The sequence below is a fragment of the Podarcis raffonei genome, chromosome 1, assembly GCF_027172205.1.
Source record: "Podarcis raffonei isolate rPodRaf1 chromosome 1, rPodRaf1.pri, whole genome shotgun sequence".
Classification (NCBI taxonomy): Eukaryota; Metazoa; Chordata; class Lepidosauria; order Squamata; family Lacertidae; genus Podarcis; species Podarcis raffonei.
Genome location: NC_070602.1, coordinates 82,865,732 through 82,889,004, shown reverse-complemented (window position 1 = coordinate 82,889,004; position 23,273 = coordinate 82,865,732). Strand labels below are relative to the sequence as shown.

At 42.3% G+C, this 23,273-nt stretch overlaps 4 protein-coding genes across 4 annotated transcripts; 1 reads left to right on the top strand and 3 right to left on the bottom strand.

The window, feature by feature from the left end:
- The first annotated feature begins 1,219 nt into the window (after nt 1–1,219).
- On the top strand, nt 1,220–2,155 carry LOC128400457 (olfactory receptor 5V1-like). The gene has a single exon (XM_053363063.1). It carries the CDS (start codon nt 1,220–1,222, stop codon nt 2,153–2,155), a length of 936 nt encoding a protein of 311 aa, XP_053219038.1.
- Nucleotides 2,156–6,446: 4,291 nt separating this feature from the next.
- On the bottom strand, nt 6,447–7,391 carry LOC128418993 (olfactory receptor 1020-like). The gene has a single exon (XM_053399222.1). The coding sequence runs from the start codon at nt 7,389–7,391 to the stop codon at nt 6,447–6,449; it is 945 nt and encodes a 314-aa protein (XP_053255197.1).
- A 3,010-nt stretch (nt 7,392–10,401) lies between these two features.
- LOC128399740 (olfactory receptor 1009-like) lies at nt 10,402–11,424 on the bottom strand. The gene has a single exon (XM_053361861.1). It carries the CDS (start codon nt 11,422–11,424, stop codon nt 10,402–10,404), a length of 1,023 nt encoding a protein of 340 aa, XP_053217836.1.
- A 6,711-nt stretch (nt 11,425–18,135) lies between these two features.
- Nucleotides 18,136–19,089, bottom strand: LOC128398999 (olfactory receptor 10T2-like). The gene has a single exon (XM_053360612.1). The coding sequence runs from the start codon at nt 19,087–19,089 to the stop codon at nt 18,136–18,138; it is 954 nt and encodes a 317-aa protein (XP_053216587.1).
- Nucleotides 19,090–23,273: the final 4,184 nt, after the last annotated feature.

The following is a 23,273-nucleotide window of genomic DNA, read 5'->3' as shown; positions in this document are numbered from 1 at the left end:
ATGCTCTGCAACCAACACCTTCCTTGAAGTTAGTGTTTGTACTTTTTCCCAAATGGAATAAATGAGAGGGAAATTTCTTTTTAAAAAAATATCCCTCTGAAAGGAGAGTAAAAAGGAATATCAACACTGCCAGTGGTGGTTCATGGTGGGTGGTGGGTGTGGAAGCTCAGGGATGATGAACTGGGTCTGCACTAAGAGACAGCCAAGATGGCAAATCATTTCACAGTGAAAAGTAAATATGACCTTGTTTCAAACAATGTTCAATGGAATCTGTATTGATATTTTGGCAACTCTCTTCCACTCAGCTTCCAGTTCCTCTTGACCTGCTTGGTAGCCGTGTTTGTGGCAGTGATACAGGTATGGTACAAGTTCTATGTGATTAAAAGTCAAATGGTCTATCTGTTATACACTCCTGCTCACCAAGCCCGTTTACCTACTAACCCCTTTGCAAACTCCTACCTCCACACCTGGCCTAACCCCTTTTTAAGGAGGGCTGGAGGTGCTTTAGAGAGTGTGGTTTCCCACCTTTAAAGCATCAAGGTTTAACAGAGGAGGTAGCTGCTTCAGAGCTATTTGCCAAACTGTTGAAGCCTCCCCTCTCCATTAAACCTTGCTGCAGTCACATTTTACAGACAGTGCCTCTCATCCTCATTTAAGAAGCTCACTTGGATCACCTTGCTACTCACTCACTCACCCACCCACCTGCCTGTCATTGTGTCATCATGCAGGAGTTGGTGTGGCCACCATGTGAACCACAGCATGACGACAGTGTTACTTTTTTTGTATATAGGAAGATATAGACCTACTTATTGTTAGCAGAGTCACTTGAATAACAGAAGTAGTATCTGGAAAGAAGAGAAACTGAGAATACTTCACTTAGTAAACTGAACAAGAGCAGTATATAATATGAGGAGAAATAAGCAAAGGTTTCTTCATTCAGGCCTAGTGCATGCCAAGGAGACATACAACTACACAGGGGGAAAACTCATTCAGAATAGCACAGCAAATCAGAACTCAGTAATGATCACAGCATTCTGATTCATTGCCAGAAATCACCTACATCTCTCCTCTTGGTTGACTGTCTTACTAATGATAGAATTAACCCTTGGGTTACAAATTGAATGATCCCTGCTCTTTCTCTTCCAACACCTTTAACAAATCTACTTTATCTCTCTGTGTATTTTAGATATTCCAATTGATTAATTTGATTGGCAGGAAGATGGAGAAAGACAACATCACAGAAACAAAAGAATTCTACCTGATCGAGCTTTCTGATGTTCCGGAAGTGCGGATTTCCCTCTTTCTGGTGTTTCTGCTGATCTACTTGATCACTCTGGCAGGGAATGGGGCAATTATCTTGGCAATAGCAACAGAAGTCCAGCTCCAGACCCCCATGTACTTCTTCCTCAGCAATTTATCTTTCCTGGATATTCTTTCCCCAACTGTCACTGTGCCAAAGATGCTCCAGGTCTTCATGTCAGAGGACAAGACAATATCATTTGCTGGCTGTGTATTACAACTCTTCCTTCTGATTGATTTTGTGGGCACTGAAGTTTTCTTGCTAGCAGTGATGGCATATGACCGCTACGTGGCTATCTGTAGTCCCTTGCACTACACAAACATAATGAGTAGACGGCTGTGTATGCAGCTAGCTGCTGGGTCCTGGCTAGCTAGCTTTATCCATGCCTCGGTTCTTACCTCGCTGACCTTTACATTAACTTTCTGTGTGCCCAGCAAAGTTAACCAGTATTACTGTGATATCCCTCCACTGGTTGCGATTTCTTGCTCCTCTACCTACATCTTTGAACTGGTCCTTCTTGTTGTGCCTGGTATTTTAGGAGCTGGTGCTTTCCTGGTCACTCTGATCTCTTATGTCTATATCATTTCTACTGTCTTGCGCATGCAGTCTGCTGAGGGAAGGAGCAAAGCCTTTTCTACCTGTGGTTCCCACTTGACTGTAGTTTTCCTGTTCTATGGGGCGACCATGGGCACCTATGTACGCCCTACCTCCAGCTATTCCCCCAAACAGGACAGAATTGTTTCTATGTTGTATGTGGTTGTTACTCCCCTGCTAAACCCTTTGATCTACAGCCTGAGAAATAAGCAAGTTAAAAGGGCTCTGGTCAAAGCACTTGGCTTGAAAAGATTTCCATGAATGGGCTCGGTTCATTTTTTCCTGTTCCTCAGTACTATCAAAATGTGTTGTTTAGCCCATTCAGAAGTATATCTTAGACGTGGCCCAAATCCCCAACACTGCGCACAGGTCTGTTTTTAAGGGAGAAGGCCACATGGTCTCCTCCCTCTTTCCTTTTCATTTGTCCTGCACAAAGTGAGAAAATCACTTTTGTATGGTGGTCCACATTCCCTCCACGGCTGTAGCAGTAAGCAGGGGCAAAGCAAAAGTAGTTAACCTCTCTTTCTTTTACTTTAAGTGGCTATAAGGCTTTAAGCAGGTCTGACACTTGACAAGTCCTCTTGCTCCCTATTGGGCAGGTGGTGTTGCGGCCTGGCACCATCTCTCCTGCAAAATCCTGTGGCAGTGCTGGGTGCAGGACTTAGTCAGATCATAGCCTGCCTGAAAATTGGCCAATCACAGGCGGGCTGCTGTGCAGGACCTGCCTGGGGGAGGGGCAAACTGGACTAGGGGGATAAATACAGAGCCTGCCCAGGCCTCTTCACGCACTTTGTCTCAACTGTGTAATTCCACTCCATTGGAAATAGGCCAGTTCTGCTTGTTTTGTTATTTGAGAAGTAAAATGTGAAAACTCACCCCCCCCCGCAGCCATAGGGAATGCAGCAATGGTCTCTTGCTGTTTTAAATGGCACCACCTGTCATGCACAGTAATAATAATAATAATAATAATAATAATAATAATAATAATAATAATTTATTTGTACCCCACCCATCTGGCTGGGTTTCCCCAGCCACTCTGGGCAGCTTCCAACCAAGATTAAAAACACATTAAAATATCACACATTAAAAACTTCCCTGAACAGGGCTACCTTCAGATGTCTTCTGAATGTCAGGTAGTTGTTTATCTCTTTGACATCTGATGGGAGGGCATTCCACAGGGCGGGTGTCACTACCGAGAAGGCCCTCTGCCTGGTTCCCTGTAGCTTTGCTTCTCGCAATGAGGGAACCGCCAGAAGGCCCTCGGCGCTGGACCTCAGTGCCTGGGCAAAACGATGGAGGTGGAGACACTCCTTCGGGTATACTGGGCCACAGCCATTTAGGGCTTTAAAGGTCAACACCAAAACTTTGAATTGTGCTCGGAAACATACTGTGTAAGTCCACAATTTACACAGGGGTTACGCTCCAGGGACATTGCCTAAAGCCAAAATTGTGTATAGTCAAACCCCATTGTGTTCAATGGCAGGTGGGATTGCCAAAGGCATTTTTTCTTGGAACCCCATCTGCCTTCCTTCCCCTTTTTGTTTTTAAAAATTGCCACACACATAAAACTGAATGTGCACAAGTTAAATGCACATAAATTATGGGATTACTGTACTCATTTTTAAAAGAAGAAGAAGAAGAAGAAGAAGAAGAAGAAGAAGAAGAAGAGTTTGGATTTGATATCCCATTTTATCACTACCACGAAGGAGTCTCAAAGCGGCTAACATTCTCCTTTCCCTTCCTCCCCCACAACAAACACTCTGTGAGGTGAGTGGGACTGAGAGACTTCAAAGAAGTGTGACTGGCCCAAGGTCACCCAGCATGTGGAGGAGCAGAGACACCAACCCAGTTCACCAGATTACGAGTCTAGCGCTCTTAACCACTACACCACACTGGCTCTCAAAATGAAACTGTTTCCCTTTTAACCTTTTAGGTACTAATTTGGATAATTTATTGTTGTTCTGTTGTTCTCCCCTTGCTTGCCTCAGTGTGTGTGTGTGTATTTTGCTTTCTCAGAGAATTGTCCAGCACTTTTGTTGTTTATTCTTTTTTTCTGGAGGGGGGACTAATAACTTGAAACCATGTTCCCTACCAGACCCCCACTTCTTCTCTGAGGAGTGGGTAAGGGTTGGGGGGGGAGAGAGAGAGAGAGGAGAGAGAGAACCCTTGTTAAGATAAAACAAGCTTGCTCCGTCTACCATGTGACAGCCCTTTAAATATTTGAAGATGGCTATCATATCTCCTCTCAGCCTCCTCTTTACAAGGCTAAACATACCCAATTCCCTCAACTGTTCCTCCAAATGCTTGGTTTGCAGACCCTTGATCATTGTGGTCTCCCTCCTTTACACACGTTCCAGTTTGTCAATATCCTTCTTAAATTGTGCTGCCCAGAACAGGACACAGTATCCCAGGTGTGGTTTGACCAAGGCAGAGCAGAGGGGGACTATTACGTCCCTTGATTGGGACACTATAATGTATTTTTCGCTCTATAAGACACACAAGACCATAAGACACACCTAGTTTTTGGAGGAGGAAAACAAGAAAAAAATATTTCTGAATCCCAGAAGCCAGAACAGCAAGAGGGATTGCTGCGCAGTGATCCCTCTTGCTGTTCTGGCTTCTGGGATAGCCGCACGAAGCCTCTTCAGGGCAGGGGGAGCATCCCGCTGCCCTGAAGAGGCTTCGCGTGGCTATCCCAGAAGCCAGAACAGCGAGAAGGTACTTCTGTTGATGCAGCCTAGAATAGCATTATCTTTTTTTTGCCACTGCATCACACTGTAGATTCATGTTAAACTTGTGGTCTACTAAGATCCCTAGATCCTTTTCACATGCACTACTGGCAAGCCAGGTACCCCCCACCTCCCATTTTATATTTCGGCAGCTGATTATTCCTGCCTAAGTGCACAACCTTGTTAGTTTTGTTAGTTAGTTTTGGCCCACTTCTTCAATATGTTGAGGTAACCTTGAATTCTGATTTTGTCTTCTGCTGCATTAGCTATCCCTCCCAATTTTGTGTCATCTGCAAATCTGATGATCATCCCCTCCATTCTTTCATCCAAGTCATTATAAATATGTTAAACAACAATGGACCATAGTTTTGTCTTCACTCATTGGCTAAAAACATTTAAAGGTGAGGATTTGCTATTTTTTAAATAAAAAAAATAAAGCTTAGAGTATTAGCCCTCAAATAGGCATGGGCCCTGGTGCAATGCTGTTTTTGCTTAGGATGGGAGGAATGGGAAAGGAGGGCTAGTAAACCCCATTTCACACAAGACCCATATACAAAGAGTTTTGACTCCAACTTAAAACACTTTTAGAACAGATAGTCATTGTGTACTCTGAAGCATCAGTGAATGCAGGTTTAATATGAGTAGAAAAGGATGTGATAGACATTACTGACTTCAGTGGTTTGGCACCTGAAGCCCTCTTGTCCAGCAAGAAATTTGAGCAGGTCAGCACAGTATGTGGCGCCTCTTATGGAACACCCATGGCTAGTAAATAGAGGGGAGAAATCATCTCCATGACTAGTGATGGGGGAGAAATACAATTCAGTTTGCATTTAAAGGCAAACCCATCTAATTAGCACTTTCTGAAACAATGAAACACACCGATGTCTTGAAATTTGCACTTCTCTGAATTTTGCAATGTAGTTAAGTGATGTGTACAAAAATGCATAGATTATGGGAAAGTATGCCTACAAATGCATCATTACTGAAAACATCACACAAAAATCCATGAGAGAAAATTGATTTTCAAGTATGTGTACATCAGATATGGGGAAATTCAAACTAGAACGCTGCAGAATTTTCATGAGGACTTAAAAAAATACAAACTGATGTAGAAATGTGGACAACTGGAAATATGAGAAACTTAAATTGGCAGATTCACTCATCTCTATCCAAGGTACATCCTATAGGGGCTTGAATGACCAGTTGGCTGGCCACCCTGCCACTCCAAAGGTGACAGCTACCTTTCACCAGAAAATCCAATAGATGGATAACCACTTGTGGGTGGTGGAGGCAGTACAGATGGTCATCCTTTTCCCAGAATGCTTCGTTCATTAAGAGTGCAGGAACAACAGAATCAGAGACATTTGGCCACAAGTGGCCACTGTAAGGGAAGGTGCTGTTGCTAGAAAGGAGGGAGGAGGTGCCCAGTTTGGAGCAATGCCTTTGTTAAGACTTGTTGCAGTCTTTTGTCTCTCGCTATTAGTATTAAATAAAACTCATTAAAAAGGACTTTACCTTGTTTTCCCTGCTCTTGCTACAACTGGGGGAGAAATAGCTTTCCCGTAGCCTTGACAATTCCCTTCCAAGGGAAGCCAAGATGGTGACCTCTCAAAGTTGTGGTTTATATCACCCCTGAGCATTGGTTGATGGGATCTGGAGGGCACCCCATGGGCTCCCTATGGGAAGGTCTTTATCACTAAACACAGCTCTGAAATGGTAATCAGTGTAGCATTTATCTCAGGGTCACAGAATCATAAAATTGTATAGTTGGTCAACTGTAATACTACTATTTATTTAAACACAGGACCAGGTCTGCACTTTATTTAAACTATACAATAAAAACAATTTCTTCCCATCACTCTCTTCAAGGCCCCCTTCACTTCTTTGTTCCTCAAGCTGTAGATCAGAGGGTTCAGCATAGGGATAACAACAGCATAAAAAACTGACACCACTTTGTCATAGTTCAGAGAATGAGCCGAGCTGGGTTGAAGATACATGAAGAAGAGGGTGCCATAGAAAATGATAACAGCTGTCATGTGTGAGGCGCATGTGGAGAAGCCTCTTTGACTCCCACCTGCAGAGTGTTTCCCAAAGATGGCAGACAGAATGTAGACATAGGAGACGATGATTGCTGAGAGGGAACTGCATAAGTTGATAGCAGACAGAGCTAAAAGCTGGATTTCCTTCGGTCGAGTGTCAGAGCAGGACAAAGCGAGAAGCGGTGGGTCATTGCAGTAGAAATGATTGATCACATTTGATCTGCAGAAGGACAGCTGAAAAGTCAAGGCTGTTTGAATCACTGAGCTCGCAAAGCCATAGATATATACACTGGCCACTGCCGCAGTGCAGAACTTCTTAGACATAACTAGGTAATAAAGCAGTGGGTTGCAGATGGCCACATAGCGATCATATGCCATCACAGACAGCAGGAAGAATTCAGTCATCACTAGACCATCAAACATGTAAAACTGTGCTGCACACCCAGCAAAGGAAATGGTTTTCCTTTCAGCTAAAAGGTCCCATATGGCTTTTGGAGTAACTGCGGAAGAGTAGCTGGCATCCAGGAAAGCCAAGTGACTGAGAAAGAAGTACATTGGGGTTTGTAGCTGTCGATCCAGCCTGATCAAGATGATCATCCCTAGATTTGCACCCAGAGTGATGGTGTAAATCACCAGGAATGTGATAAAGAGGATAGCTTGCAATTCTGGATGATCTGTGAATCCTGAGAATATGAACACAGTCACTTGGGTTTGATTTTTTGCGGTCATTTATCCTAGGTCTTTTCACCTGCCAGGGAGAGGTAAAAATGTAAACTTGAAAGGAAGAAAATAGCTAGACTTGAACATTTATTTGCAGCACAAATTGCAAATTTGATCAACTGGAGCTAACCAGCTTCCAAATTCAAAAGTACATTTCAAACATACAGGATAGAAAAGGATGTGAAATGGACATCATAGCTAAATTTCTGTTGTCACTGTGCAATGGATCAAAGAGTTGATCTCTGTGCTTGCTTTTCAGCAACTCTAAATGGGAAAAGTACTCTTTTAAAATCTTTAGTTAGAAGGATAACATTAGAAGCAGTGTGAGCTGGGAGGGAGTCTGATTCCATTTTGCATTATCTTTCTTATTACTGCAGAGCTGCAGAAGAGTTCTACATAGCACTGTTACTCTGAAGGTGATGGTGGGACTTTTTCAATGTTGTCATAATAATGACAAATGTGGATCAATAATCAAGCTGTTGTGCATATTCTAATTCTGGAAAAATACATTTGATCTAGTGCCAGTGGAAAAAACCCTCTTCCATTTTAAATTTTATTTTCATCTACTTTCATTTTATTTTTACTATCCTCCCCTCATTAAACGATACTTTACAATTTGGGCTGATAGGTCTTGCATTATCTCCCTTTTCTTTTGCTTATCTTTTTCTTGCTCAGGTGTTTTGGAAGCCTGCTTTTTTCTTTTTCTTTTTAAAAAAGCTGGGTTTTGAGTGTGTGTGGTGCTTTATAAATTGATTGTAAAGCAATTACTATAAAAAGACAGCAATGCAATTTGGACCACTTGAATTTCTTTAAGCTGCAAACTGTTGTGAATACTGAGTCTTACTGACCTCAAAGGGAAATATCTCTATGAATTTTCTCATTTGACGTGAGAAATAAGCTGCAAACATAGTAAAAGCCCCTTCAAACTTCAGCCTTCCACCCAGAGGTTGATAATCGATCCGATGCCTGAGCCAAAGTCTACCTATATCTGTACTCAGTAAAGGTGTGGCCGCCTTTCCAATCCCAGAAGGTTGTCGTGTCAAGTTTGTTCCAAATATCTGTGCTCAATGTCTTTGTCCACAGGGGTGGGGTGTGCTGTGGCTGGATCTGCAATAAACTTTTTATTTCTCATGGAAAATGTGGATAATATCAGTGGGAGTCAAATGGCATCTTTGGGGGGTAAATACTAGCAGATTGGAGAGGATTTCCACGGGAAAATAGTGCCTAAAGGAAAGGCCAACTCACCTTCTTCCCATGGTCCTGGAAACACACGCATGGTAAATACATTGTCTACCATGGATCTCACTCCAGCTTAGGTTCTAGAGCTTTGAAATGCAAAACTACATAATATATCACCCTAGTATTAACACTACTGTTAAATTACTCCAACTGTGTACATTTACCCCATACAAAAGCTCCTCATATATCCAGCTCACCAAACAGACATAGTACTTCTGTTGAAATATTTTTCATAATTTGCAAAAGATGGAAGTAAACACAGAGTTAATTACTGTTGATGACAGAGAAGAACAGCAGGAACCTTTAATTCCTAATCACTGGCTGTCACCCAAGACCCACCTGATCTAAATAATGCAAGTTACAGCAGAAAAACCAGGTAGGGTAGAATTAATAGAATGGGGTATTTATAATATCTGCTTTAGATAATCTCTTGAGTACTTTATGCCTTGAACGTCTCAATACTCAATTAAAGGCACACAGCAATTAAAATGAATGCACAGGGCACCATAGTTTACTTTTCTCCACTCCCTTGGGGTTTCCAGTTTATTATATTCTCTTACCTTATATTTGGATCAAACGATATGTTACACATGAATGTATGTCTCAGAACCTTGACATCTGTTTCATTTATGGCAGGGATGGAGAACCTGCGCCCTGCCAGCTGTATTTTCACTCCAGTTCCCATCAGCCCCACCCAGTATGACCAATGGCTAGGGCTGGTCCGCCCATAAGGTGGGCTGAAGCAGCCACCTTGGGCAGCAGAATCCCATGAGGCAGCACCCATGCGGACAATTCGCCCATCCCGCCATTCTGGTGAGGTCTTGTGGAATTGCGTGCCGAGGCCCCATGACCCACAGTTCCCTCTGAAAACAAGGGAAAGTTGGGTATTGTGTCTGAAAAAAGAATGTGACATATTGAGAAATGTTCAGTAGCTAGTGAAAGAGAATGGATAGGATCTTGAGCAACAACGTCGATGGAAGGAATCACAATGAAATAACACTGTGACACAGAAATGCTCTGACTTCCTTGAAGTGACTATCACGTTGTAGGAGGTGGTCATAACTGATTCATTGTAACTCAGTTTAAAGATAAGGTCGTCATTATGGAGAAGATATGCATAAAGATACTAGCATCCCAGATGGGGTCAGACTAAGGAAAGGGGTCTAACTTTCTTTGTTCATGTAACACAACTATGTAGTTGAGGGAAGAACTGTAATTTTACTGGATTATTGAAAATGGTTTATTTTAAAGTTACTGCAACTTTTTATATTGGATCAGATTGTTACTATTAATGTTTGAATATATATATAAATAAAAAATTGTCCAGTAGCACCTTAGAGACCAATTAAGTTTGTTCTTGGTATTAGCTTTCGTGTGCATGATACCAAGAACAAACCTAGTTGGTCTCTAAGGTGTTACTGGACAATTTTTTATTTTTATATATATTTCGACTGTGTCAGACCAACACGGCTACCTAACTGAATCTATTAATATTTGATTTTGATTTTGATTTTTACGTGTGTTGGAAGCCGCCCAGAGTGGCGGGGGCAACCCAGCTGGATGGATGGGGTATAAATAAATATTATTATTATTATTATTATTATTATTATTATTATTATTAGTCAATAGTAGAGGATCTGCTTTGCATGCAGAAGGTCCCAGGTTCAGTGTCTCCAGGTAGGGCAGAGAGAGCTATGTCTGAAACCCTGGAGAGCTATCACCAGTTAAAGTAGAGAATAGCGAGCAAGTTGAACCAATGGTCTGGAACAGTGTAATGCAGCTATGTAATCTTACCTTGGTTTAAATTGTTCAGTCTTGGGGTGCGACATTGGTTACCATCATTTCCCTCAATGCTTTTGGAAGGGGGATGTTCTTTCATTTTTGTTGTGGCTTTTCTAATGGCCTCTTTCACCTCTTTGTTTCTCAAACTATAGATTAGGGGGTTGAGCATGGGTATCACTAATGTGTAAACTACAGAAACCACCATATTACCATCTAGTCCAGATTTCAAGTTGGGATGTATATACATAAAGGTCCCCGTTCCATAAAGCAGAGCCACTGAGGTCAAGTGAGAAGCACAAGTGGAGAAGGCCTTGTGTCTGCCCTTGATAGAGTGTATTTTCAGGATGGCAGATAAAATGCAGAAGTAGGAGATAATAATGGCTGAAAGAGAGGTCATAGCAACTGCTCCAGATGCAAAGACTGACAGTGACTCTGAAAGGAAGGTTTCAGAGCAGGAAAGCTTCAGAAGTTTAGGGATATCGCAGAAGAAATGTTTGATGATGTTGTGTCCACAGTAGGATAATCTGAATATACATACTGTCTGCAGCGCTGAGTTGGCAAAACCAGCTGCATACGATCCTACAACCATGCAGCTGCACACTCTTTGGGACATGACAGCAGAGTACAGCAGTGGGTTACAAATAGCCATGTAGCGGTCAAATGCCATCACAGCCAAAAGGAAACACTCGGTACTCACAAAGGCAGCAAATGAGCACAGCTGAGCAGCACAGCCAGCATAAGAGATGGTTTTATCACCCACCAAGTAGCTCACCAGCATCTTGGGGGCTATAGCAGAGGTATAGCAGAGGTCTGTGAATGATAAGTGGCAGAGGAAGAAGTACATGGGAGTGTGCAGGTGGGAGTAAGTCCTGATCAGCACAATCAGGCTGAGGCTTCCAGCCACAGTGATAACATAGATGGCTAGAAATAGCAAGAAGAGGGCAATCTGCAGCTTTGGGTCATCAGTGAATCCCAGCAAGATGAATTCTGTCACCCTGCTGTGATTATTCTGCTTGTCCATCTTTTCAGCATCAAGAACCTGGAGAGCAAAGATGGTAATTGAAGAAAGGAAGTAAATAAAGCTGAATAATACCAACCTATCTAATATTTACATGTTATGCTAATTTGTTGCTGTGTCAGTGCTCTGACTGTGTTCCAGGGATGTGTATCTAAGCAGTAAATACTTGGCCTCCTTGTTTTGTTTGACCCCAGTTACAAAAGCTGAGGCAGCTGAGGAGACTCTTGGACTGGGATATTGTTTAGTGGGGGTTGGGGGGGTTGTTGCTGTTATTCATATTAATTTTTGTATTTTTATTTTAGATATTCTAATGATTTATGTGGAAATTGCATATTTTAGTTGTGCACTTTTAAACGTTTTATTTACTGTTCAAGACTACTTTGTTATGTTTGTAATCATGATTCCCCCCCCCCCCCAATGCTGTAAGCCACATTGAGCATGGTTTTAACTATGGAAAGGTGGTGTATGTAATGCATGCCTGTATGTTTTGGCCATTTTGCTAGTAGTGAGAAGCCTCGTGGAAGAGATTTTTTTTTTTACACATGAGAACTAGCATCACATAAAGCAGAGATGGAGAGCAGGAATGGAGGCTACGAGATGCTTTTGGACTACATCTCTCATAATCCTTGAGCATAAGTCATGCTGGCTGTAGCTGATGGGAGGTGGAGTAGAAGAATATTTTCAGGGTGACAGGTAAGGATGGGGGAGGATTTTGGTTGGTTCCAGAATTTTGGACAAAACTCCATGGTCTACATTTGATGGGCTGGATGGGAACATAGACATGCAGATTAGATTGCATGTCTACAGACCTTTCTAATCCTGATCTGCTCATTCCTAGTTTTTTTCTTTTCTTTTATGGCATTGCCCAAGGGCTTACAGGCTCTTTTTCTCCTTTTAAAAACATTTTTCCACTGCTTGGCAGTGATAAGGTTTCTAAGAACATTTTACATGGGGAGGGTGTGTGTGTACTGGGATGGGGATCAAGTAAAGAAGAGTTCTGGGATGATGTTGTTTTATTTCTGGAAACTCAAATAAAGAAGGAAGCCTCGCCTTAATGCTCCACCACAAAACATTCAGTGCTGACTAATGCACAATAATCACCACCTTCTGGTTCTATATTTTGAATCACCAATTCAGCTTAGACTTAGGGTGGGATAAGAATCTTTTTCTTTTAAATCACCCTGGCTGTGAGTATAAGAAAAGGGAGGAAAGAATGCTGAAGGGTAATTAGCCCCCGTCAAACTGGTGAACAAGACAGTGTTCTTTAAATGGCACAGTTATCACTGAAGTTACCCTGCCCCACCCTCCCTATTATTTAACTCCCCCAAGTGGCATTTACTGATACTGATTTTCATTATGCTATTCAATAAGCTTCAGGACAGGTTCCAGAAAACAAAACACAAAAAGGCTTCAATTTGAAATTAATGTAACAATAACAGAGTTCTCCCTATCCTAAAGTTACATGAGTAAAATCCTCCCATCCCATTTTTGTCCCAATAGCAGCTTAAGAGAAGAAGAAGAAGAGTTTGGATTTGATATCCCGCTTTATCACTACCCGAAGGAGTCTCAAAGCGGCTAACATTCTCCTTTCCCTTCCTCCCCCACAGCAAACACTCTGTGAGGTGAGTGGGGCTGAGAGACTTCAGAGAAGTGTGACTAGCCCAAGGTCACCCAGCAGTTGCATGTGGAGGAGCGGGGACGTGAACCTGGTTCACCAGATTACGAGTCCACCGCTCTTAACCACTACACCACACTGGCTCTCCATACTGTACTTAACCACTACACTACACCACCTTAACACTCAAGGATATCTCAGGATCAATTAAAAAAGCAGGCACACAATTTTAAAAGCTTGCCTTTTCCGCTGCAGATGCATTCAAGGGGTTGTAAAACAGCCCCCATCAAATTAATGTGGAAACATTACATGTCTGAGAACTTTATAGAATCCATCCTACTAACCTCTTCACTGCTTCCTCTTCTTTCAGTATGGAAAATAGTGAGATTTAGGGCTTACCTTTTGCCCCATGCTTTCTAGGCACAGGTCCAAGCTTTCTTGGTCTGTGTCCGAGCACTTTTTGTTTTTGTTTCTGTAACTTTCCCCAGGAAAACCCAATCTTTATCGCTGAATCAGAGCAATGACATTTTGGGTTTTCTGTGGATTGCTGTTTGCTCCAATTCAGTGGTAAACAGTTTTTCAAGGAGAAAGTGGCAGGCCAAAAATTAAACAAAGAGCTGGGATACAGACCCAGAAAGCCAGAACCTGTCCTTAGAAATGTGGAGCAGAGGTCAGTGTGGACGAGCCTTATGTCTGAAGGCAGGCCTTCTGCAAGTTTACTCAGAAGTAGATAGTAAAGCAGAAGCACTGGAAACTACCTTTAGGGATGGAACCTTCTGAACAACTTGATGCTGAAGTTATCCACATGAGTCTTACTTTCTTTTCTTGCTCCTTTGCTCTTGTCAAGAAGGAAGATATTCCTTTCCCCCGGTTCCACTAAAAATACGAACATTTCTTGGGTATTATATGCATATGCACTCCAGGTTCCCTAAAGTAACCAGCATGTAAACAGATGCATACAAAAAAGCCTGTAACTGTATAAAAATTCTTACATATTAATAGTTAAAATATAGTACCACATTGGGCTTGACTCTTTTACACATATAACATGCTCCCCCCTCTGTAATTTTGTTTAGAGTTTTGAATATAATCAGTTGTGCAATTTTTTTTTAAGTGACAATGCACCAGTGGCTTGGTTGTAAGAGAATAATTGATGTAAGAAGTAATCCAGGATGGCCAGAAGTGCCAAATTCCATTGATAAATATGTTTCAAACAGATTTCCTCTCTATCTCTAACTACTTTATACTGATTCAGACCATTGATCCATCTAGGTCAGTTTGGCCTACACTGACAAACAGTGTGTCTCCAACATTTCACAGCCTGACCTGGAGATTCAAGAGAAAGGACCTGGGACCCTTTGGGTGCAATGCCTATGCTCATCCACCAGGCTATGAGCTTCTTCAGTTGGGCTATTCTCTGTCATCCCACCCCTCTATTTGTTAGTGAAACACATTATACTTAGGGAATAATTTTGAACTTACTGTATGGAAAGTGTGGAAGAGGGCAAGAGAACACAAACTTTTCAAAGCCTTCTGATTTAATGATCTGTATGCAAGACTTGATTCTCTAATTTTATACATGGAAAATTAATATATTATGGTTGTGTTAAAAACACACACCACACTAAGATATCCTGTGGGTAAAGTCAGAGTTCATATTTACTCTAATGAATCCCAAGTGCACAGTACATACCACACAGCAATAGTTCAATCCTGAAGTTGCAGAGACCTGCACCCCAGAGATTGTTTGCAAATGGCAATCAGGTGCACCAAGAGTTCACAAGATGGAAAATGATTAAATGGAAGCAGAAGAAAAACAAATAGAATGAATTTCTTATTGCACCATGTGAGAGAAAATAGCTTCAGGCATTACACAAGTGTAGGGTATTTCCATGCTAAACTGGAGCAGAGTTGTCATTTTAACACCCGTCCCCCTTCCTTGACACTGCATCTCATTTTTCTAACATCCCTATTTTGAACATCAGTGTCTTCAAAGGAACCCCAATGCATGGCTCTATAGGTGCGTCAATCACACACAGAGCCTCTACTTGCAAGCAGGTGCTGGTGCTGATGCTGGGATTCCATGGCATACAAGCACACTGAACACACAGGTGTCACAGGAAGGAGATGCAAGGCCAGATTCAGCAGAGATAAAAGCATGTCCCCAACCTTGCTTCAGCATGGAAATGTCTGACATGTTAATAATACATGCACAGTACAGTCAAACCTCTACTTGTGATTCGAGGACCCGTCCCCCGCTTGGGAATAATAAAGACACATGGACACAGTATATTAGGTTAATGGGCTAGAAAAGGCCACAACTTCATTGATTATGGCACGTGAGAGGTATTGGCTTAGACATTGGACAACAGCAAATTTTGACTCCACCCACTCGGAGAGGGGTGAGTCTGACGAGGGTTAACCACCAGTAGGGGGGGCCTGTTGATGCAAATACAACTATAAGGTCTCCCCTGATGTCACCAGGGGTCGTGCCATGGCCCCTAACCACACAGGGCATCGGACAGGTTCCACGACCGCCGGATTCCTTTAACGGAATACCCATAAGTGAAGGGGTAGGCGATGGCCATACCTTGCCCTTCCATACACCAACAACACATTCCAATGCCTAACCGCCAAATACCAAGAAAGTTGTGACGATTGCAACGAGGTAGGCGAAAAAAACCAAGAGGCCGGTGCCAATTTGCCAATTGGAAAAAAACTCCTACCAGGCCCCCTGGGCAACCAGGGCAACCAACCAAAGGTCCATAGCAAGGTCCAGCGAGCAGCTACGCACTAAAGGGAGTGGTGGGTGGGTGACTCGTGGAAATCAGCAGCACAACGGAGGGGAGAGCTGGCGCGGCTGCATTTGAGCGGCTAAACCACGCCCCCGAGCTGCCACCCGATTGGGTGCCCTTCTGGGAGGCGTGGCGCGCCAGCAACAATGGCAGGGCAGGGGCCGGAACGCCCCCTGCGTAACGTGGGAATCAGTTCCTGCTCACAATCCCTCCCCTCCGGAAGGAGAGGCTTTACCAATGCCTCTTCTTACGGTCATTCCAAGTCGCGACCGAGGCAAACCTGGAAGTAGCCAGTGAGTTTGCCGCTATTCGCGCATGCGTAGGAGCGACGATCGCTGTTTGTACATGCACAGAAGTGGGTAATTGCCGCCCACGCCTGTGCACAACGGCACCTCTCCCAGCGACCCATTTTGACCTCCGGACGGACCTCCAGAATGGATTATGGTCGCAAATAGAGGTTCCACTGTAATCATCTAGTAATGATCTGGAAATGAAGAATAATGTTGCCATCCTATATATCCACATTTCCAGGAGAAAGCTATAAAATACATTTGTGAATTTATGATCCCAGGACAGCAAACCTGTGTTGAATACTAACAACAACCCCCTGCATTGCAGGGAGTTGGACTAGATGACCCTTGGGGTCCCTTCCAACTCTACCATTCTATGATTCTAACAACAACAACAACAACATATTTATATTTATTTATTAGATTTCTCACCCACTCTTCATCATAAGGTTCCAGAGTAAACAATAGTTTAAAATGGAATAAAACCAACCATCAATACAAAGGAAAAACTGATACATTCATTTACCCTTTTCAGGAGGCTCATAATAATATGGTTCAGCTTTCAGAGGCCATAACTAAAAGCTGCATCTTCAGCACTGGGTTGGGTGAATCTGTCAGTTTCAATTCCCCTCCATTTTTCATTTGTTGACTCTTAAGTTCATTTCTCGACATGTCCATGGATTTGCATTTTTAAAAATACTCCTCATGAACATTCATCTGCATGTTTGTGTGAATTACTATTAATATTCATATTTTTGCATTCACTTGTAACCAAGATTTACATTTTGCAAAGCAATTTTCACTAAAATGTCATTTTTATGCACAGTTTACACTAGTATATGTAATTTGTACAATTATTTGGCTGTAGAACCACATCACAAAATTCAGAAAAGTGAAAACTTCAAAGGATTGCTGTGTTTCAGTTCTATTATTATTACTGATTTATTAATCACATTTTAAATACCTCCCTCAAGGTGATGCACAATAAAGAGGCATCCTGTTCTTTAATTCAAAGTATGTCTGGTTCCAACCTTGCCATTATTTTACAGCTGGCTCCAGTAGTTCAGCCTCAGGGTTAAAGGAAAAAGGAAAGTACATCCTTCAAGCCCAAATCACTTTTCATTTGGCTCATTTACATTGCCAGTAAAAGGTAAAGGACCCCTGACTGTTAAGTCTAGTCACGAACGACTCTGGGGTTGCGGCGCTCATCTCACTTTACTGGCTGAAAGGAGCCGGCATTTGTCTGCAGACAGTTTTTTTCGGGTTATGTGGCCAGCATGACTAAGCTGCTTCTGGTGCAACTGAACACCGAAACCAGAGCAGCACACGGAAACGCTGTTTACCTTCCTGCCGGAGCAGTACCTATTTATCTACTTGCACTTTGACATGCTTTCGAACTGCTAGGTTGGCAGGAGCTGGGACCGAGCAACGGGAGCTCACCCCATCGCGGGGTTTCGAACCACCAACCTTCTGATTGGCAAGCCCTAGGCTCAGTGGTTTAGATGGTAAAAGAAAAAGTATTATTGCTTAGGAACAACATTCCAGTTTAATAGGGACAATTATACACAATCCATTCTGTCATTAAAAGATGAAAATGTACATATGTTGGATTTCCATATTATATTCTGTATGAATCACATCCAGCAATTCTTACAGTACAAATCACTGTGTACCAATTCATTAAGTTAATATTCATTGCTCAAGGACAAATACTGATGAACTGGATAGGCAAGCTGTACTATAGAAATGTATTGTGCTATTCAGGGCCAAGCTACACGTAACGTTAAATGGGTGGATTGGCATTCCATGTATTTTGGAAAAGTGTAAACAGCAGTCATTGGGGGATGTGATCAGGACTGGAACCAGAGAATGTGGGCGAGGGGATTTAGTTTTCTTCCAACAGTAAAATGCTCTCAAGCTACCCTCTCATGTTAAGTAGCAGGCCCTGCTGAATCAACTGCATCCTCCATCAGGGCTTGGATGTCCATTAACAAAATGTCAAAATACCTTCTCTTCACAGTTTCCGACAATGGAATGAGTGCGCTAGTAATTTCTTTATGGCTATTTTAACTTCCCTGTTTCTTAAGGTATAAATCACAGGGTTCAGTAGAGGGGTTAGAAAGACATAAGTCACTGAGATCAGTGTTTCCTGATCTAGCGATGAGGAAGACTCGGGTCTCAAATACACAAAGGATGCACACCCAAAGTGTGTTATCACCACTGTGAGGTGTGAGGCACATGTGGAGAAAGCTTTCTGCCTTCCTACACTGGAGGGGATCCTTAGGATGGCAGAAATGATGTAAAGGTATGAGACAAACATCACCATGACTGTGCCCAGCAAAACAATGGCACACAAAATAATGATTGCAATGTTAGTCAGGTGCAGGACTGATTCATCAATGCAAGCCAGCCTCAGCACAGGTAGGAAATCACAAAAGAAATGCCTGATTCCATTTGGCCCACAGAAGGGCAACCTGAAAATGAGAGTATTAATACTCAGTGATATGATACATCCAGTTACACATGAAGCAGCTACCATTTGGGTACAAACCCTTTTGTTCATCAGTATATGGTACTGAAGTGGGCAGCATATTGCCACATACCGATCGTAAGCCATAGAAACAAGCAGGAAACAGTTGCTTCCAGAGAATCCAAAGAAAGAAAATTGCTGCATGGCACACCCAACAAAGGAAATGGATTGACTGCCTGTCACCAGGGTCACCAGCAACTTGGGGATGGTGGCAAATGTGCTGCAGGTTTCTGATGCGGAGAATGCAAAGAGTAGAAAGTACATGGGGCTGTGTAAAGTCCGGTCAAACAGGATGACAGACATGATGGTGAGGTTGAAGACCAGGATCGTGCCATATATAAGAGAGAAACCTAGGAAGAGTAGAGTTGGTTTCCTTCCAAAGACAGAAAAGCCCAGCAAGAGAAATTCAGTCACTGAGCTGTCATTTCCCTTATTCATGTTACCAAGAATGTTATCTGACCTGAAAGGAAAATGAAAGTGAAGTCTTATTAGTTTATAAACATGTTTCTGATTTAACCCTTGACATTAACCCTGCCTTGAGGTTTTGAAATACATTGGAATTACTGAAAATGTATGCCTGGACAAATCTATCTATATCAGTTTCTCATTTTTTGAATCTTCACCAAGCAAGTGTTTTTTTAAAGTCATCTTGTAAATTTATAAGGAGTTTAGTATCCATTTGTTCCTAATATGCAGAAATCTGTAAGCAAAGTTGCCGAATATAATTAATCTATATATGTTGTCTTTCATGTATATATGGATACTTATGAGCACCTTCCCTCTATATGCAGATTTATCATGAGAAAGTTCAAAGAAGTGGAAATTTTGAAGGACAGGTATGTTTTGGCCTGTGCATTGCTTTAACAATAGCAAACTATGTCGTTTCGCATTCAAGTGTGAAGAAGCCCAAATTTCTCCCTCGTCTCCTGCAGTGAACCATCCCCTGTCACCTATTTTCAGGCTGAGTAGCACTTTGAAAAGAAATGATCTCTGTCTTCTTAGACTTTCTTACATAACACAGGTAAAAAAGATGCTTCGTCTAATCCTAACAGATGGTATAGGACTGAAGAAACCCTCCAATACAAGCAGATTTTCTGACTTGTTCCTCATGCAGCTTCTGTTACTCTCTTAGGCTTTAAGAGCAACTCCATTCCTGGTGCATTTTTAAAATGAGCACTGAAACTAAATGGAGACTAGCTTCAATGCATGAAGAGATGGATGCTACCATCTCCTGTATCTTACCTCCAGCTAGAAGAACGCAGCTCTGCAGTTGTGGGAGACCCCACTTTGATACTATGCAATTAATATAAGCACTGGTTCACCACTTGGGAACATATTCTCCAGATAATACAGAATATGCAAAACTTAGATAGAATAATTCCGCTCTGGAGTTAGATGGTAAAGGAGAAGGGTTTGGTCAATAAAGCTGAGTATTGATATAAATGTTTTGAATTTATTTCTTCTTTAAAATTATGTTTATTCCCCAAGTTTATAACATTTTAAAAAGAAAAAAATGCAAAAATATAATGTGTCATGTTATTTAGACTGAAATGGTGTGTCTTTTTATAGATCCTAAACAGTAATAAGTTTTGCTTTCTCACCTAAGTTGTAGAGAGATAAATTGTCTTTCTTTTCAATTGCCCATGGGGTTAAAAACTAGGGCTGTGCACAGTACTCATAATCTGGCCATGACCCAATTTGGCAATCCTGATTTTTTTAAACCATTGTTTTAGAAACTGCTTTGAGGTTTGTTTTTGTTTTTTTTACTATGAAACATTAGATACATTTTGTGAAATAAATAATTTCAAGAATCATGATTAGGCTGCCGTCTGACTGAGATTGATCTCAACCCAAGGCAACCTGGACCCTAAATTTAATCAGGAGTTTTATAAAGGCTGTAATTAAAAACATAGCAATTTAAGCTCTAATTCAGCAGTTCTCAACCTGTGGGTCCCCAGATGTTGCTGGACTACAACTCCCATAATCCCTGAGCTCTGGCCTTGCTAGCTAGGGGTGATGGGAGTTGTAGACCAACAACATCTGGGGACCCATAGGTTGAAAAAGGCTGCTCTAATTGAACATGTGGTCAGTGTGTCTTCCCGCCCCACCCGAGAAGGTGTAATCAGGGTTATACAACTCAGTGTGGTTGGTGACCTTGTCTCACTCCCCCCTCCTAGCCGAGGTTCAACCAGGGTATTAAGCCCTAATGAAACATGTGGTGGGGCAATAAGTAGTGGGGGAAGAGGGAGACAATGCAGGTGGGATTGTCTGACTACATCATCTCCTTCACACTCTCCTCACCACCTGACTGCCTCTCCATTTTGACAAACACTGGATTGCTCCAGGTGGGATGACCTAAGAGAATCATGGGCTGCCTTGACTCACTCAGCCGGAATGAGTTTGGGATCAAGGATTTGCACTGAGCAGATGCACAGGACGAACCATCTCCTGTATTTGCAAATTTCATGGAGTGAGTGCTGTTGCAGCAAAAGAACACCTGTACACATTTGGTTCCACCTTACCTTGTCTTACCAGTTTTGTGGTCAGGCCACAAAACTTTTGGGTTTCACTAAGCCTGCTAACACCGAACGTCTGAATGTTAAAATTATAAGCCACTCTATATAAAGTACATGGAGGGTTCTAAAATGTACAGTGAAAAATGGGTTGAGTAAGTATGTCCAAGGTCTGTGGTAGGATGAGAGATTGTAGGATGCTAGCGTGGGAGAAGGCGAATGGGTAAAGGATGAATGGTTAAGTTGACATATATCTTACCATACAGGAAATGCTCTCATAGACTCTTTGAATTCTGCCCTGTAAACCATTACTAAATAAAGTCTGACTGAATGGGAATTTTGTTTGAGCCTCCATATTTGAACCCCCAAGGGAAGCTTTGAAGGTGTGTATTGGGCCTCAAAGGATCTTAGGTTTTCCCCTCCCTACCTGAGAAGGGAGCTCTAAAGGCTTCTTGCACCCGACCTGGACAGCTTCAAAGGATGATTGGATAAATTCATAGAGAAGAAGGTTATGTGTGGCTACTACCCTTGATGGCTGTGCTCTGCCTCCATCGTCAGAGGCAGTAATGGTTCTGAATACCACTTGCTAGAAGCTTCAAGAGGGAAGAGGGCTCTTGTGCTGAGGTCCCACTTGCTGGTTTCGCACAGGCATGTAATTGGCCACTGTGAGAACAGGATATTGGACTAGATGCTTCTCTCTATTCTTCTGTGTCAATTTCAATTTCTGTCTCTCATTTTTCCAATCTTAAGTTCAGCGCTCCACATTTCCATGAATTTGCAATTTATAAAAAAAGTCCTCAATGAAATTTTATCAGCCTGTTTGTGTAAATGTATCTTAATAGTCGAAATTAAAAGACGCCTGCTTCTTGGGAGAAGGGCAATGACAGGCCTAGACAGCATCTTGAGAAGTAGAGACGTCACCTTGCCAATAAAGGTCCGTATAGTTAAAGCCATGGTTTTGCCAGTAGTGATGTATGGAAGTGAGAGCTGGACCATAAAGAAGGCTGATCGCCGAAGAATTGATGCTTTTGAATTATGGTGCTGGAGGAGACTCTTGAGAGTCCCATGGACTGCAAGAAGATCAAACGCATCCATTCTTAAGGAAATCAGCCCTGAGTGCTCACTGGAAGGACAGATCATGAAGCTGAGGCTCCAGTACTTTGGCCACCTCATGAGAAGAGAAGACTCCCTGGAGAAGACACTGATGCTGGGAAAGATGGAGGGCACAAGGAGAAGGGGGCGACAGAGGACGAGATGGTTGGATAGTGTTTTCGAGGTTACCAGCATGAGTCTGACCAAACTGCGGGAGGTAGTGGAGGACAGAGGTGCCTGGCGTGCTCTGGTCCATGGGGTCACGAAGAGTCGGACACGACTAAACGACTAAACAACAACAATCTTAATAGTCACATTTTTTATGCAGTTGTGATTACTAGACACATTTTACAATGTACCATGTATGCATTTTATGCACTGTTTATACTAGTATATTCATTCTGAACACATTACCGGGCTGCAGAATCGCATTGCAGAATTCAATTTACTAATCTCAATTCAATTTACTAATCTCCTCATAAACACCTCTCTCTAGGTGATGTATAATAAACTTAGTTGTAAACAGTAAAGATACAGAAGCAGCAACTGCATTTAAAACTAAAATATGGTTTTGGAATGTGCAAATTAGATTCACCCTAAAGTGTGATCTGAATAAACAATAACAACAATTTATTAGTTCTACCTCGCCCATCTGGCTGGGTTTCCCCAGGCCCTCTGGGTGGCTTTAAACAGAACATTAAAAACAGAATAAAACTTTAAACATTAAAAATTTCCCTAAACAGAGCTGCCTTCAGATGTCTTCTGAAAGTTGGATAGTTGTTTATTTCCTTCACATCTGATGGGAGGGCATTCCACAGGGCGGGCGCCACTACTGAGAAGGCCCTCTGCCTGGTAACCTGTAATCAAGTTCCTTCCCTCGTCCTTCTTCAGGATATTCTGAAAGCTGACTAATTGTTATGGACCCCATGGTGCCAAGTGGGACATGGTGGGTCTGTCACAAGAGGAGACAGAGCATTCAGAAGTTGGGATTTGGGACAGATGAAGAGGTGACAAGGG